This window comes from Ostrinia furnacalis, unplaced genomic scaffold (assembly GCF_004193835.3).
Source record: "Ostrinia furnacalis isolate ACB-3 unplaced genomic scaffold, ASM419383v2 OfSCF6932, whole genome shotgun sequence".
In the NCBI taxonomy this organism is placed as follows: Eukaryota; Metazoa; Arthropoda; class Insecta; order Lepidoptera; family Crambidae; genus Ostrinia; species Ostrinia furnacalis.
The window spans coordinates 1,317,533-1,330,483 of NW_021137171.1; the positions used below are offsets into that span (position 1 = coordinate 1,317,533).

The 12,951-nt window shown below is 36.5% G+C and overlaps 1 protein-coding gene across 3 annotated transcripts in view; it reads right to left on the reverse strand.

Moving 5' to 3' along the window:
- Positions 1–12,951, reverse strand: part of LOC114362956 (glutaredoxin domain-containing cysteine-rich protein CG31559) — a 91,918-nt gene that overhangs the window by 14,487 nt on the left and 64,480 nt on the right. For all 3 annotated transcript variants that reach the window (XM_028318547.1, XM_028318546.1, XM_028318545.1), the window contains one exon: positions 2,522–2,755. In XM_028318547.1, the coding sequence (XP_028174348.1) occupies positions 2,522–2,755 (234 nt within the window). The remainder of the gene's footprint in view (positions 1–2,521; positions 2,756–12,951) is intronic.

Consider the following 12,951-nt stretch of genomic DNA (forward strand, 5'->3'; position numbering starts at 1 on the left):
TCTGGTAACTCAAAATATGGAAATTAAGGTTTCTGATTACCCTGTTGGGCTAAAATTGGAATCTCGACAGATTTAATATCGATGAATGTTTAAACGATGCTATAAAATTGCGATACACATCATTTATCGCGAAATATCATCTCTGTGAAGCTACTGGAATTCGATGCATGTTACCAATCTTTAATTTTTTATACAGAAGAAGTCAGGCATTTGGCCGCAATCGCACTTGATGTTATGTGGGATGCAGTCTAGGATGGTACATAATATCTGCCCTGTAAGTGCCTGTTCACTCTCGCCTTGAAAAGGCCCGGATTAAAATGTTCGAGAATCTTTACTGCGACACGCCTACTCTATATTATATTTTTTTATTTGTAGGCCGTTTGGTGGTTCGAAACGGACTACTATGCCGAGAGGTCCCGGGTTTGATTCCCGGCCGGGTAGAAATTGAATAATGATGAATGTTAATTTCTGTGTCGGGTCTGGGTGGGTGTTACTATGATTATGTATGTAAGTATTTACAACAAAAAAAGTATTTAATTATATTTATATCCGTTGTCTAGTACCCATAGTACAAGTTTTGCTTAGTTTTTGACTACAAGCGTAGTGTAAAAATATCCAAAATGTCCAAAATATATCTTTCAGTGGACAACAAAGTTAAAGGAAGGATTTTCTCCGGCCTTGTCAGAATGGAAGTTAGAGATTATCTTCGCCGTAAACTGTAAACAGTGTGGTGGGACCGGTAGCTATAATAATTACTGTAAACACCGATATTTCTAGCAAAATATATAAATTACGTGGGATGGGATTTTATTAGAGAATGATGGAATTTTCCCATGTCAGTAATTGTATGAAAGTGTGATAATTGTTAGAAGAGACATTACATATTAGGATCTGATGTTGATCTATGTTTTTTACGTCAAATCAAATCAAATATAATAAATTTAAAAATCGTGCGAAAATCTTGTTTCGCGCATTTCCATCGCCCTACTTTCTTCAATACTTTATTATTTAGCCTAGGCGGAGACCACAAACTTTCAGTTGGCCGATAGTTGAGCCTGATTCTATTTTGTATGAAGAATCGGCCGATACCAAATCGGTGTAATGTACGCGCCTTCATACATCTCCATACAGATTAACAGGCCGATCCAACTATCGGACAACTAAAAGTCGGTGGTCTGCGCCAAGGCTTAGTGATTTGAATTAAATTTGATTTCTTTTAGTATACGAATAACCTACATACATTATAATCAAATTAATCTATGTAGAGAATTAAAGTACGATATTAAAATTTGAAGGAGCATACCAAACTGTCTGACTGACTAATTTTGTAAAAAGATTATTACATATTATTGAACGGCACCATATGCGTAGCTATGGGGATGTTTGTATGTCATCAAGGATTCCTAAATTAGTTTCGTTTGACCCCATTTTATTTAACCCTACTAACGAACTTAAGTGTATTTGTAGACATTACGTTACAAGAGCTCTTCATTACGAAACTGCCATATAAGTATGTAATTTTCTCAAGAGTCTTACGATCGGCTGTTTTATTGCCTTTAATTGGGATGGCTGCTCTTCTTAATTGGGATTAAGTTACCTATTAATTTAATTAGTTTAGTTACATATCCATTGGTCTAGCTCGCCTAGTACCTAGTTGATCCGTCCCTAGTGAAAAAGATACGGGTACGAGTAAAACTTAGGTTAGGTAATGACCTACCCTAAGTTTCATAAGGAATGCCTTATGAAATTGCTGTTAAAGACTATATTTTAAAACTAGCGGCCACCCGCGACTTCGTACGCGTGGATCCCGTTTGACTCCCTTAGAGGTTATTTCGTAAAATCCTTAGCGGATGCCTACGTCGTAACATTTACCTGCATGCCAAATTTCAGCCCGATCCGTCCAGTGGTTTGGGCTGTGCGTTGATATGTCACTATGTCAGTCAGTCAGTCACTTTTGAGTTATAGGTATACATATATTTAGATATTAGCTTCTGCCCAAGACTTCTTCGCTTTAATTTTGGTCTGTCAGAGAAACACAAAGTTAATAAGTAGTCGGGAATGTATACTCATTAACACCATCATCGTCAACAATACACAATCCTTGTTCTTGCTAGCGCATCGCATTCGCATTGCATAGTAAGTGTTTCATGGACTACGCATATTTTCCACATGCTCGACAGCGTTTTTAAGCCCATTTTGTTCAGCATGTGGATCGTTGCATAGTGTAATTCATCATTATCATCATTTCAGCCAGACGTCCACTGAACATAGGCCTCGATGATTTCCATATCGCACGGTTATACGGATTAGCAAACTCAAGTGGCAATGGGCAGGGCACGAAATACGCAGAACTGACGGCCGATGGGGCAGCTAGATTCAGGAGTGGAGGCGACTGGGACTCCACTCACAAGATGGACCGACGACCTCAAGGTAGCAGGAAGCGGCTGGATGCAGGCCGCTACCAACCGCGAGATATAGTTAACTGCTTGGGTTTATAGAAGATAGTTAGAATAAAACTCACCCCAACATGCTGTCCGTCCACAAACAGCTGCGGCACCAGGATCTGATCGCTTCTCATCCTGTCCCTGATCTCATCCTGGTACTCCACGCTCATGAAGACGTCCCGTTCCTCATACTTCACTAACAGATTTCTGAGGATCTTCTTCACCAACACGCAGCGCTGGTACGTGCTTCTGACGATGCCCATGGTGGTGGTGTAGAGGACAACCTTGCCGGCATCTTTTTCTTTGTAGCTCTGAAAGAAGAAGAAGAAAAGTTGTAAGAAAAATTACAACCGAAATGAGAACCTCCTTTTGTTGAAGTCGGTTAAAATAGATTTTTGTTACAACTATAAATTAGCTACCTGTCTATTAAATTTTAACTAACACAGTGTTTCTACGTGTATTTTAGCATAAGTATCAGTAAATTATGAAATTATTGTAAAGTTTCGGACCATACAACTAAAAGGTTTTAAGCGTACAGCGCCATCTGTCGAATAGATAATCATAACATGTTTTTGGAAAGGCACAGATGGAGATGTTGCTTTTTCAACTAGCAACCTTACCAAGTAAGTTTCAGAAAATTCCGATAGATGTCGGTAGCATAATATAAAGAGTTGAAGTTATTATTCTGTGGTTGAATAAATAAAAATGTTATCGAATAAATTGACTGTAATTTTCAATTCAAAATTATTACTGACATTATAAATTATTTAAATTAAATTATTCTGTAATTGAAATTGTCCTTCAGTTAATCTATGAAGACATAATGGTAAACATTGCAAAAACATGGCCAATAAAAACGCATTTCATATAGGTCTAGCACTGAATTCAGTCAGTACCTGAGGTATGGGAACAGCCTCCCTACACAAAACGCATTTTTTGATCGAATCGAAAATCGAATCCGTCAAAACTCCATACAAAAAAGGGGCTTTTCGACCACTTTTCGACTGGTTTGCGATTATAATTTGCACTTTGTCTAGACCCACAGCTACCAGTGGAGGAGTGACATTGACATAATTATGACGTGATAGAGCATTTAAATCTGAAGGAGATCTGCAAAAAGATTTAGGAAGAAAACTACAACAGCGCCCTTGTGAACGTGTTGTAAAGTGAACTTAGTATGAGATGTGGTTGCACGAAACTTATTTTGAGAATCAAAATTGTCACGTTATCGTTTAATTCGAAGAGTGAGTATCGAATTTAATCGAATACGCAAACGATTCGAAGACGAAAGTTGTTCATGCTAGAGGTATTGAAGTCTGACTAACGTTTGACGTTAAAAAATACCCTCACGTGAGGCTACCTCAGACACTGAGTTAAGCGCTATTAGTGTGGATTCGACCGAACAAGAGTAAATATTAATCTCAGAATAAATCGTCAGTTTTGTCATATTTCCCATACTGAAACTGTCAATGTGCCAGTTATACCAGGAGTTATTCTCGGATAAAAGTTTGGTCGAATCGGGTCTAAATCATCAACTGTATGCTAAGTTATTAACTTGCTAAGTATGTCACATGACTCCGCCCGAATAGATCGACAGTGTGTCAACTGCAAATTCACAAGTTTTACGTACTACGCTAAAGTGTGTTTTAGTATTTTATGTAACTTCCTTCGGTAAATAGTTGCAGTAACCAATACTAGTTTTGGGTACTCGGTTATACGTTTTCCGGCTCTAATGTTCGGAGTGACCTACTATCATGATGATCAAAATTATGGTCTACTAGCGTTTTTGCCAATTTTTAATGCGTGTTAAACGTTATACCTACAAATAATATAGGTATCTGAGAAATATTATGCTTTTTTATATGACAGGAGGCAAACGAACTGACTGGTCACCTGATGGTAATGATAAGTGATTACCATCGGCCATAGACACCCGTAGTCCCAGGGGTTACAGGTGCGTTGCCGGCCTCTAAGATGTTTATTTAATTTATTTTTTAATACATTAACACAACATAAATTATAGTGAAGTGTTGCTTTGGTACATTTTTACAAGCAACTGAAATGTTAATGGTTATTTTTGACGTAAGTATCTTAAAATTCAGAAAATGGTAAAATCTTAAAAAAAAAACTGATAGTTAGTACTTTTGGATTCGAGTACTTTTAAGAATTATGTTGTGCTACATGAGTGTTTAAAAAGACTGTAAAGATAAATAAATGAATAAAAACACTTCAAACAGAAATTAGGTAAATAATTTAACATTATTGACTCACAGGCAGACAGTTTAGCAAGCGTTGACAACATTACCAATTTCGATCAAATAATACCTGACAAATATCACAATTGGCATCTTGTGCATAACACCTGCCAGTCCATCAATTGAGCACGTGTTGCATAACGCGGTCCAACTCTTGCGCAACAGAACTGCGAAGCTGGTACAGTTGTCATCAAAATGTCATTAATCAGTTAGGTTTGTCATTATCAATTTGTTGGTGCAATTCCGAAAATGTTTTGAGGATTCATCTTTTCAAGCTACTTGACTAATTCCGTACCGCGCGGGAATAACTTGACATCTCGACCTGCACTTTTTTTTTTTTATTAGCTTAAGCGCTTCCTCTACCTTATACCCTACTGGTATAAAAAACTCAACTCGAAATACCCAAAAATACTTGAAATACAGCTCTTGTTCATAAGTAAATATCTCTAATTTAGGCAATAAATATTTGGACGTAACGATATATCCAATTAATATTATTCTTACAAACATTTATATTTCGATTTATCAATGTATGTCAGAACATGTATTTATTAATATCTCGACTTATACATTTATGGATTTTCGTTTTTAATTTGACAAAAACAGTTATCAAGTTATGATCCCCTCTGAGTACTAAACACATCCATGATATGTGCAGTTGTCTTGTTATGCACGCAGTCAAGAGTTTGGATATTTGGAGTTATCCAGCTATTACCTTCGTATAATCATATTTTTATATGTGTCATTAGCAGTTGTTAAAATATAACATTGTCAGGATTTCGAGCGTCTTTAAATATTTNCTAATAAATTTGCTACTATTTCATTGCAAAAGTGATAAAAATATGTTCTATTTTTATGTTTTGTTTTTTTACTTAAACTTCATTCAAAATAATTAACTTAAATCCAATTTTTACACCTTAAATATTTGTTTTTCTTTGGTGAATAACTTGACAAGTCGTCGGTACACAACTTGACAAGTCTTTTTTTTAATAGATTAAGAAGATAATTTAATCAAATTCTTACGCCAATCGAAAGATATGCATCAAATTAGCTTATTTCAATCATAAAAATATCAATTATCATTAATTCCGATTTACCAGGGAACTCTAAACTTTAAAATCGCTCCCCTGAAAAGTACGCAAAAATGACATGTCAAGTTATTCCCGCGCGGTACGGAATTATATTGTGCAGTTTAAATTTAAATTTAAAATCGTGATACTTGCTTAAGTACAATTTGATGAAGTGTTAAAATAATCCTACATTTTACAACAGGTTATAAAATATTCCCAGCTTTCTATTAAGAAATAATTAAGTATTACAGGATTTATATAGTTTTAAATAATGTTTATATTTTTTTTCCGTAACATTACCTAAACGTAATGTAACCAAATAATGTCATTAATACTACAGACAAAAAATAATTAAAGTAACAAAATGGTTTTTTGTTTACGGTTACTTATTCACGCGAATTCACGGTAAACGTTGAATACCAAAAAAAGTATAAATTAAAAACATTTTGTTCTAAATTTGAATTTTTAAATGGTATCTGTATTTACTCGAATACGGAGAACTCTCGCGCCGCCATTTAAAAAGAAAAGTAACACTGGCAGGTTTTTTATTTTCCTCAAGACTTTCTAGACCACACGTCCGAGTTTCAACATGTTCTTGCACAAGAGTACTAAGTACATCAATGCGGAGATGCCTGTCTCATAATCGTAATGCAGGTGGGTAGAGTAACCTTACTCATTACTAAAGTCATGTTACAGTAGTGATACTTGACCTAAGTCCAGTAACATGTCAAAATAATTCTAAATAAAGAAAATGTCTCAAATAAGACACGCCGGCAGGTCTTGGGACATACAGGATGATAATATTTTAGCATATTGCATAGCAGAGAAAATATACAATGTCAGACCTCCCCGACCTATACCTATGGCCGGGCGGAGCGAAGATTGTTAGAGTAATAGACCAACTCTCCATATTTTGCTTCTGGTAATATCTGCAATGAATAAGGTTCATGCTTTTGTAGTGGAGACTAAATGATCTGATGATGGTGATGACCTCGTTCAGAGAACCTTTATTTATTTATTTACTACGGGTGTCGTAAGAGGCGACTTAGGGACACATATCAAACAGAAAACGGGCAGCAGTGCTCTCTGAAAAACATCAATCTTTTGAACTGCGATCTCCAACCCGCCTGCCAAGCGTGGGGATTATGACAAACCCTTCACTATAGTAGAGGAGGCTCATAGTCGATACCAACAATTTATTTGGTTTGGTTTAACTATTTTTCAATTACGTTCTCTACACTATTTATTTGTTCTCGCACTGCAGAGTCTCTACTGTACCTTATTTCCATTGTATCAAAAGCCAGGTGAATCAAAAACCCTGTGACCTGTTACGTCCAGCAAATAATTACTTATACTTACCTACTTATGTACCAGCAGGTAATCGAACCACTGTTACGTGGTATGACCTTTGTAATCTCTGCATCTGGGGTCAAGATATTGCTTTATAATGAGCAAATGGAACATGGAAGTTTGATTAAGTGATAGATTATTTGATATGTTGTCCATTTATGAAAGTGGCTTTACACGCGTGCATATTTGACAATACGTAGGGGAGACCGAGGAGAGTTGAGACATTGACGATTTTTTGGAACTTAGTAACTATCAGCGAGCTCGCAACAGCACGTATTTGTTAGCTCGAGACTTGAACTAAAAAGCGCGCACTGTTACGAGCTCGCTAGAAGTTAATAAGTTCCAAAAAATCGTCAATGTCTCAAGTTCTCAACAATCCGCTGTTCCAACTCTCCTCGGTCTCCCCTACCACGAGATTAGGTTGTGTTATGTGCAAATAAAAGAGCAATTTGGATGTCTAATGGATGGGGTAAAGGAGTTTTTCAATAAAGATGGACAAACGAAGTAAATAATATAGGTTGTCAGCTAGATAGAGCGACGACTTAAAAAAAGTCACTGGTAGAATCTGTATGCGAAAGATCGGAGATAGGCCTATAACCCTGTCCAGTAGTGGACTACTTTATGCTGATGATAAAGTTTAACTGGACGTCAGGCGACACACGATTATTTTGTTCATATTTAATTTTTAATCTTATTTTTTGGGATAAGAAAATAAGTTCAGTTTAAGTTTCTAGAGCTAGAGACACCATGTAGATTGTTTATTGATTTTTAAGTTAATAACAAAAAAGAGCTTTAAGTTACAGTAATTAAATCAATGTGCATAAGATTAATATCTCATTTCCTACTGATCGTTGCTGATAGATAAATCATTATTAATATTTTTTGTTAATTAAGCTTCAACTCTCTGGTTTAAACAATATTTACTGTGGGTAAAGAATGAATTGCATCCATAAAACGTTAAGCCACACAACGTAATACTGTAGATTTTATTACTAAACTACAAATTCCATATCAAATGAGCGTATAAATTTATTTGCGTAAAAACATTTTATTGGCAACGAAATTCGCACGGGCATTACAAAATGGCCGTCACATCGGCAAAGAGCGATCCGTTACAGTATTTATGTAATAGTTAAAATTTAACGCTGGCGCTGGCTGCTGAAATCCTTAGGTGAACTGTTGGTTGGTAATGTGGCGTAAATGCTTTACACTATAAGTATGAGGGCGTCTGTCCACCTTGCGGGTGGACGTCCCAGTCATAAAGCTCAAACTTAGCAGAAAGCTGGTTGTTGGTAATGTGGTGTAAATGCTTCATATTATAGGTAAGTGTGAGGGCGTCTGTCCACCTTGCGCGTGGACGTCCCAGTCATAAAGGCTCATAAAGCTGGATGCAGGCCGCTGCCAACCGGGCGATGTAGAAAATAATCATTGCGAGAGACCTATGCTATGTTCAGTTTAGCAGTGGACGTCCTGTGGCTGAAATGATAGTTGCCACAATCTGCTGAAATGATAGTTGCCACACTATATCTAAATTCTCACTTTCTAACTCCTTCCATATTATTATTTCTTTTCCGATAGAGAATTAACTCATTTTAAATTGACCTTCAAATAAAAGAGATTTGGGAAACATCCTACACTCAGGGCGGGTTACACCACGGAAGTTACGACTTTAACCAACAGTTAAAGTTGTATAAACCGCAATCAATTCAGCCAGTCAACCGTCGTTTAATCAAATCTCGATTACAGTTGACGATGACGACTCGACTGTCACTCGTAAGGTCACTTTACACACCATAGAACCTGATAATGGCCGCCTGTCACTTTTTTGTGGAAATCTTTCGTCCTTCGTCTACCTGTATTTAGCTTCATTCTTTAAATCAAAAGTACTGGTAGTCACTTTGATTCCGGTTGCATCAGACCAACAGGTAAGCTAATTTAGTTTAGCTTAGCTCTCATAGGTGATGCAGTTTTTATAGTGTTTGCACAACATACAACTATGGAAAACTAAGCCAGCTAAGTAGGTATACGTGAAAAAATATACTTTCAAAGTTAAAAGGGTATTCTGATATGTCATTCTAATAATTTGTAGGTATTGAAATGACTGAAATATGGCATGAAGGCTGCTTACATATTCTTATAACGGTTGGCCAATGTTTGCTTTTAATTTTGATTGATCAATTTCAATCTAAAATATACTAGGTATTTGTATTAATTTGTATTTGTACTATGTGTAGTATTTCACCTCAGGACTCGAAAGTTACCAAGTTCTCTTTCTTTCTACTGTCCTTCCCTACTCCACCTATTCGTAAAACATCATTTAAAATTTACCTCATAATAGATACTAATTAATCGTACACAGTTTGTCTCAAAACTCAGAGCAATCTTAATCATCCAGTAAAAGTAAGCACGCAAGCAAAATATGTAGCAGGTTTCATAAGATCAGCTGACTCGCCAATGAAACGCAGTAAAACTGTTCTGTTCATTAACCGAGACTAAAACTGTATTACTGAGGCAAGCGTCCACTTAAGTTAAGTCTAATCATCACCTGCCGCCAGTTGTTAGAGCGGCCTGTCATCAGGGAAAAGGTGGTTTTACATGATACGAAACGATCAGGTTTTTCTATTAACACATCATATTCATATTCAATTATTCACTTCGCAATGTTACAGAAGTTCCAACAATAAAGGGTTCTATATTTCTATCAGTTCTCTTTTCATAAACTATTTTTCAATTTCACTAGAACAGCTAAATAAGAAATTGGAGGAAACCTCAACAATAGAGCTATTTAGTTCGAATTGTCTACATAGTTTGATTGAATCCATCAGACTGTAAATTGTTAGGTACACTTATGTGCTTTGGTCCCTATTTTATATATTTTATTTTATTAGAAACAAAAGTACACAGTATGCATTGAACAGAATTAAATCTTTCGTTAAATGAATTTGTTAATACTTTTATTATAGTGCTTGGTTTTAGAAAAAATCTGTTATGAAAGTCAATTACTTTTTAAAATAAGGCTTACACACGTTAATTTTAACCCCACTGCACTGCTGCGCAATGATCACTTGATCACGTCAACAAATCCGCGCAGTGTAAACTCACCGTTCAATATCGCAAGCGCGCGCGCATATCGGTACAGTTATCCGAGTGGACGCGGAGCCAGCGCTAATAGCAGCTTTGGTTTTACTATCCGATGCGGTCAGCCAGCCATTCGATTCTGTGTCAGGTGCATTTATTAACTTACTTTATTGCTTGGGAATATCACCATATTATCATGGTAACTTGTTGGGTTGATTGTTGGTATGAGTTGATAGAAACGCAGGGAGATTTATTAGTAAGAATAGTTTATTTGCAAGGACTGAATCATCATCATCATCAGTGACCTAATTTACGTATTTTGACTGTCAAGATCTCGCTGATGTTCAAAAGTCGTCATTGAAAAACAGTTCTAAATCCGTATTCACAAGGGTCATGTCGATAGAAGGATTACTCGATAGGATCGCAACTCAGCGATTTGTTGTCGTTGAAGTTTTGTTACGTGAATAAGGGTACAGGTCATTTATTGGCTTCAACAATAGGTGCACAACCCTCTCTAATTTACATACTGGATGCAGGCCGCTACTAACCGGGCGATGTGGAAATCAATAGGGAGGTCTATCTTCAGCAGTGGCTGAAATGATGATGATTAGAAGCATTGTTTCATTTACGGGTTACTCGCATGTTTTGGATTTTCTCTGCTGTGTTTGATGCGCGTTTTCACCATAAATACCAAATTTTTAAATGACCCCTATGAAAACAAAATTCCTGTTATGTGTTATCATAGTGGTCACTGAAAAATTAGGGATTAATGGTGAAAACTGGCATAAGTCTATCTCAAAGTGTTTGATTCCAATTACAGTCATTATGTAGGAATTCGGTTACAAATATTATGACAACACAATCACAGAAACTTAGCTACTCTACTATTTACTAGGATGACTTTGACTCTACTGTCATCAACAACAGCCCTTTACAGTCCACTGCTGGACTATGAGCCTCCTCCACTATAGTGGAGGGTTTTGCCATAATCCCCACGCTTGGCAGGCGGGTTGGAGATCGCAGTTTAAAAGATTGATGTTTTTCAGAGAGCGCTGCTGTCCGTTCTCTGTTTGATGTGTAGTCCCTAAGTCGCCTCTTACGACACCCGTGGGAAGAGAGTAGGGGTTGGTGACAAATGTATTCTACTCTGCCTTCACGACTCTACTGTAACTGCAGTCAATCGATTTAATTGTCAGCTTCCAACTCTTAAGAATGCAAAAATAGTCATAAAAAATCGTGCGCCATAAAGGAAGTGTAGTTGGTCACGCTCAACAGCCCAGTAGTTAATTATAAATTGACATGTATGACTATAAGACCAGGAAAATAATGAACGGTGAATAATTATGTCTGGTGGAAGGGAAGCGTGTGATATGGACGCTTAAAAACACCGGAAAGATTTCAGAAAAAATTGCTAGTATAATGTTGAAGTTGATGGACGTCCACTGTCACTGATGTCGTTTCTGATAACGGTCATAGTCGATTTTTTGTAACACTTGAGTTGACAGCTTGACAGGGAAAGAACGGCCTAAAGTGGTAGAGACAGGACAAGAATATACAAATAACTTCATATTACTTAAAGAACATTAGTAGATAGATAGATTTTGATTTCATCTTGGAGCAAAAACTTAAGAACAGACGAAAAGTGTATGTTGTTATAAAGCAACGATAAAACTTTGTCTCTTTCTCTTCGACCAAGGTCTTATTTTTAAATTATGAAAAACAAAAACGTGTATTAAGCAAAGTAAGTAGGTATTATGTATGTTAAAATGTAGGTATTTCTTTTGTTTACCACCACAATATTCTTATCTTACCTAAATTCTAAAAATAAAGAATCTTCATCGAATGTAATAATTTCACTAGACTGTTAAATGGATCCATTCACAATCTGGAGCCATCCGTACTAGTACACCTTGATCTTTTACTGAACACTATTGCAGAACCGGTAAACCAAATTCACAGTAAGGTTAAGGTTAAATTTGCTTAATTAAACGCATAAATTATGTATTAAGTTGTGTGGTATGACTTTTAATGATGTTGTATTTTTCAATGGAAATATCTTTGTTTCAAAATCGCACTAATTACAACTACATAAAATACAATGTAGACGAGCCTCCGTGATCCGTGATATTGTCACGTGCAAATATGCTAAAATATCAGATTTATCAAAAAATCAGAACGTGCAATAATTGTCGGTAGGTAGATGAATATTTTACTCTATCAGCCAAAAAAAATTTTGGTGAAATTAGAGAAGCAAATAAAGTAACCCAAAAACTACTGGAAGGATTGGCTATAATTAGGTACGTGCTTGTCGCTGATTCAAATCTAGCTCAAATGGCTACAACAATGCACATTGTTCCAAAAAGCTCGGATGATTTGATTTAAAAGTTGTCTTTAAACTACACTATTTAGGTTTAGCTATTTTTATCAAATCTATGCAAACGAAGATGCGAATGAAGTTAGTGTAATATAATTAGCTACCGATTGAATCGGTCATGGTATAGTCATTTCCCTACTTCTCTGCGAATCCCGCAAGGCCGACCGGCATCGTGACCGGATTGCTGACTGGTTCCATGTTGTTTATTTATATTTACTTCTTTAACTGCGTTCGGTTCCCTTTTTTTACGTCGGGGAATACTTTGTGTCTACTGCTGGCCGATGGGGACGTCAAGTGGGTTGTGTTGGACTCTCCCCGCTAAAAGGGCGGGGTGCCTTCATACCCACTAAAACCCGACGGAGTCCACTAAAGCCCAATGA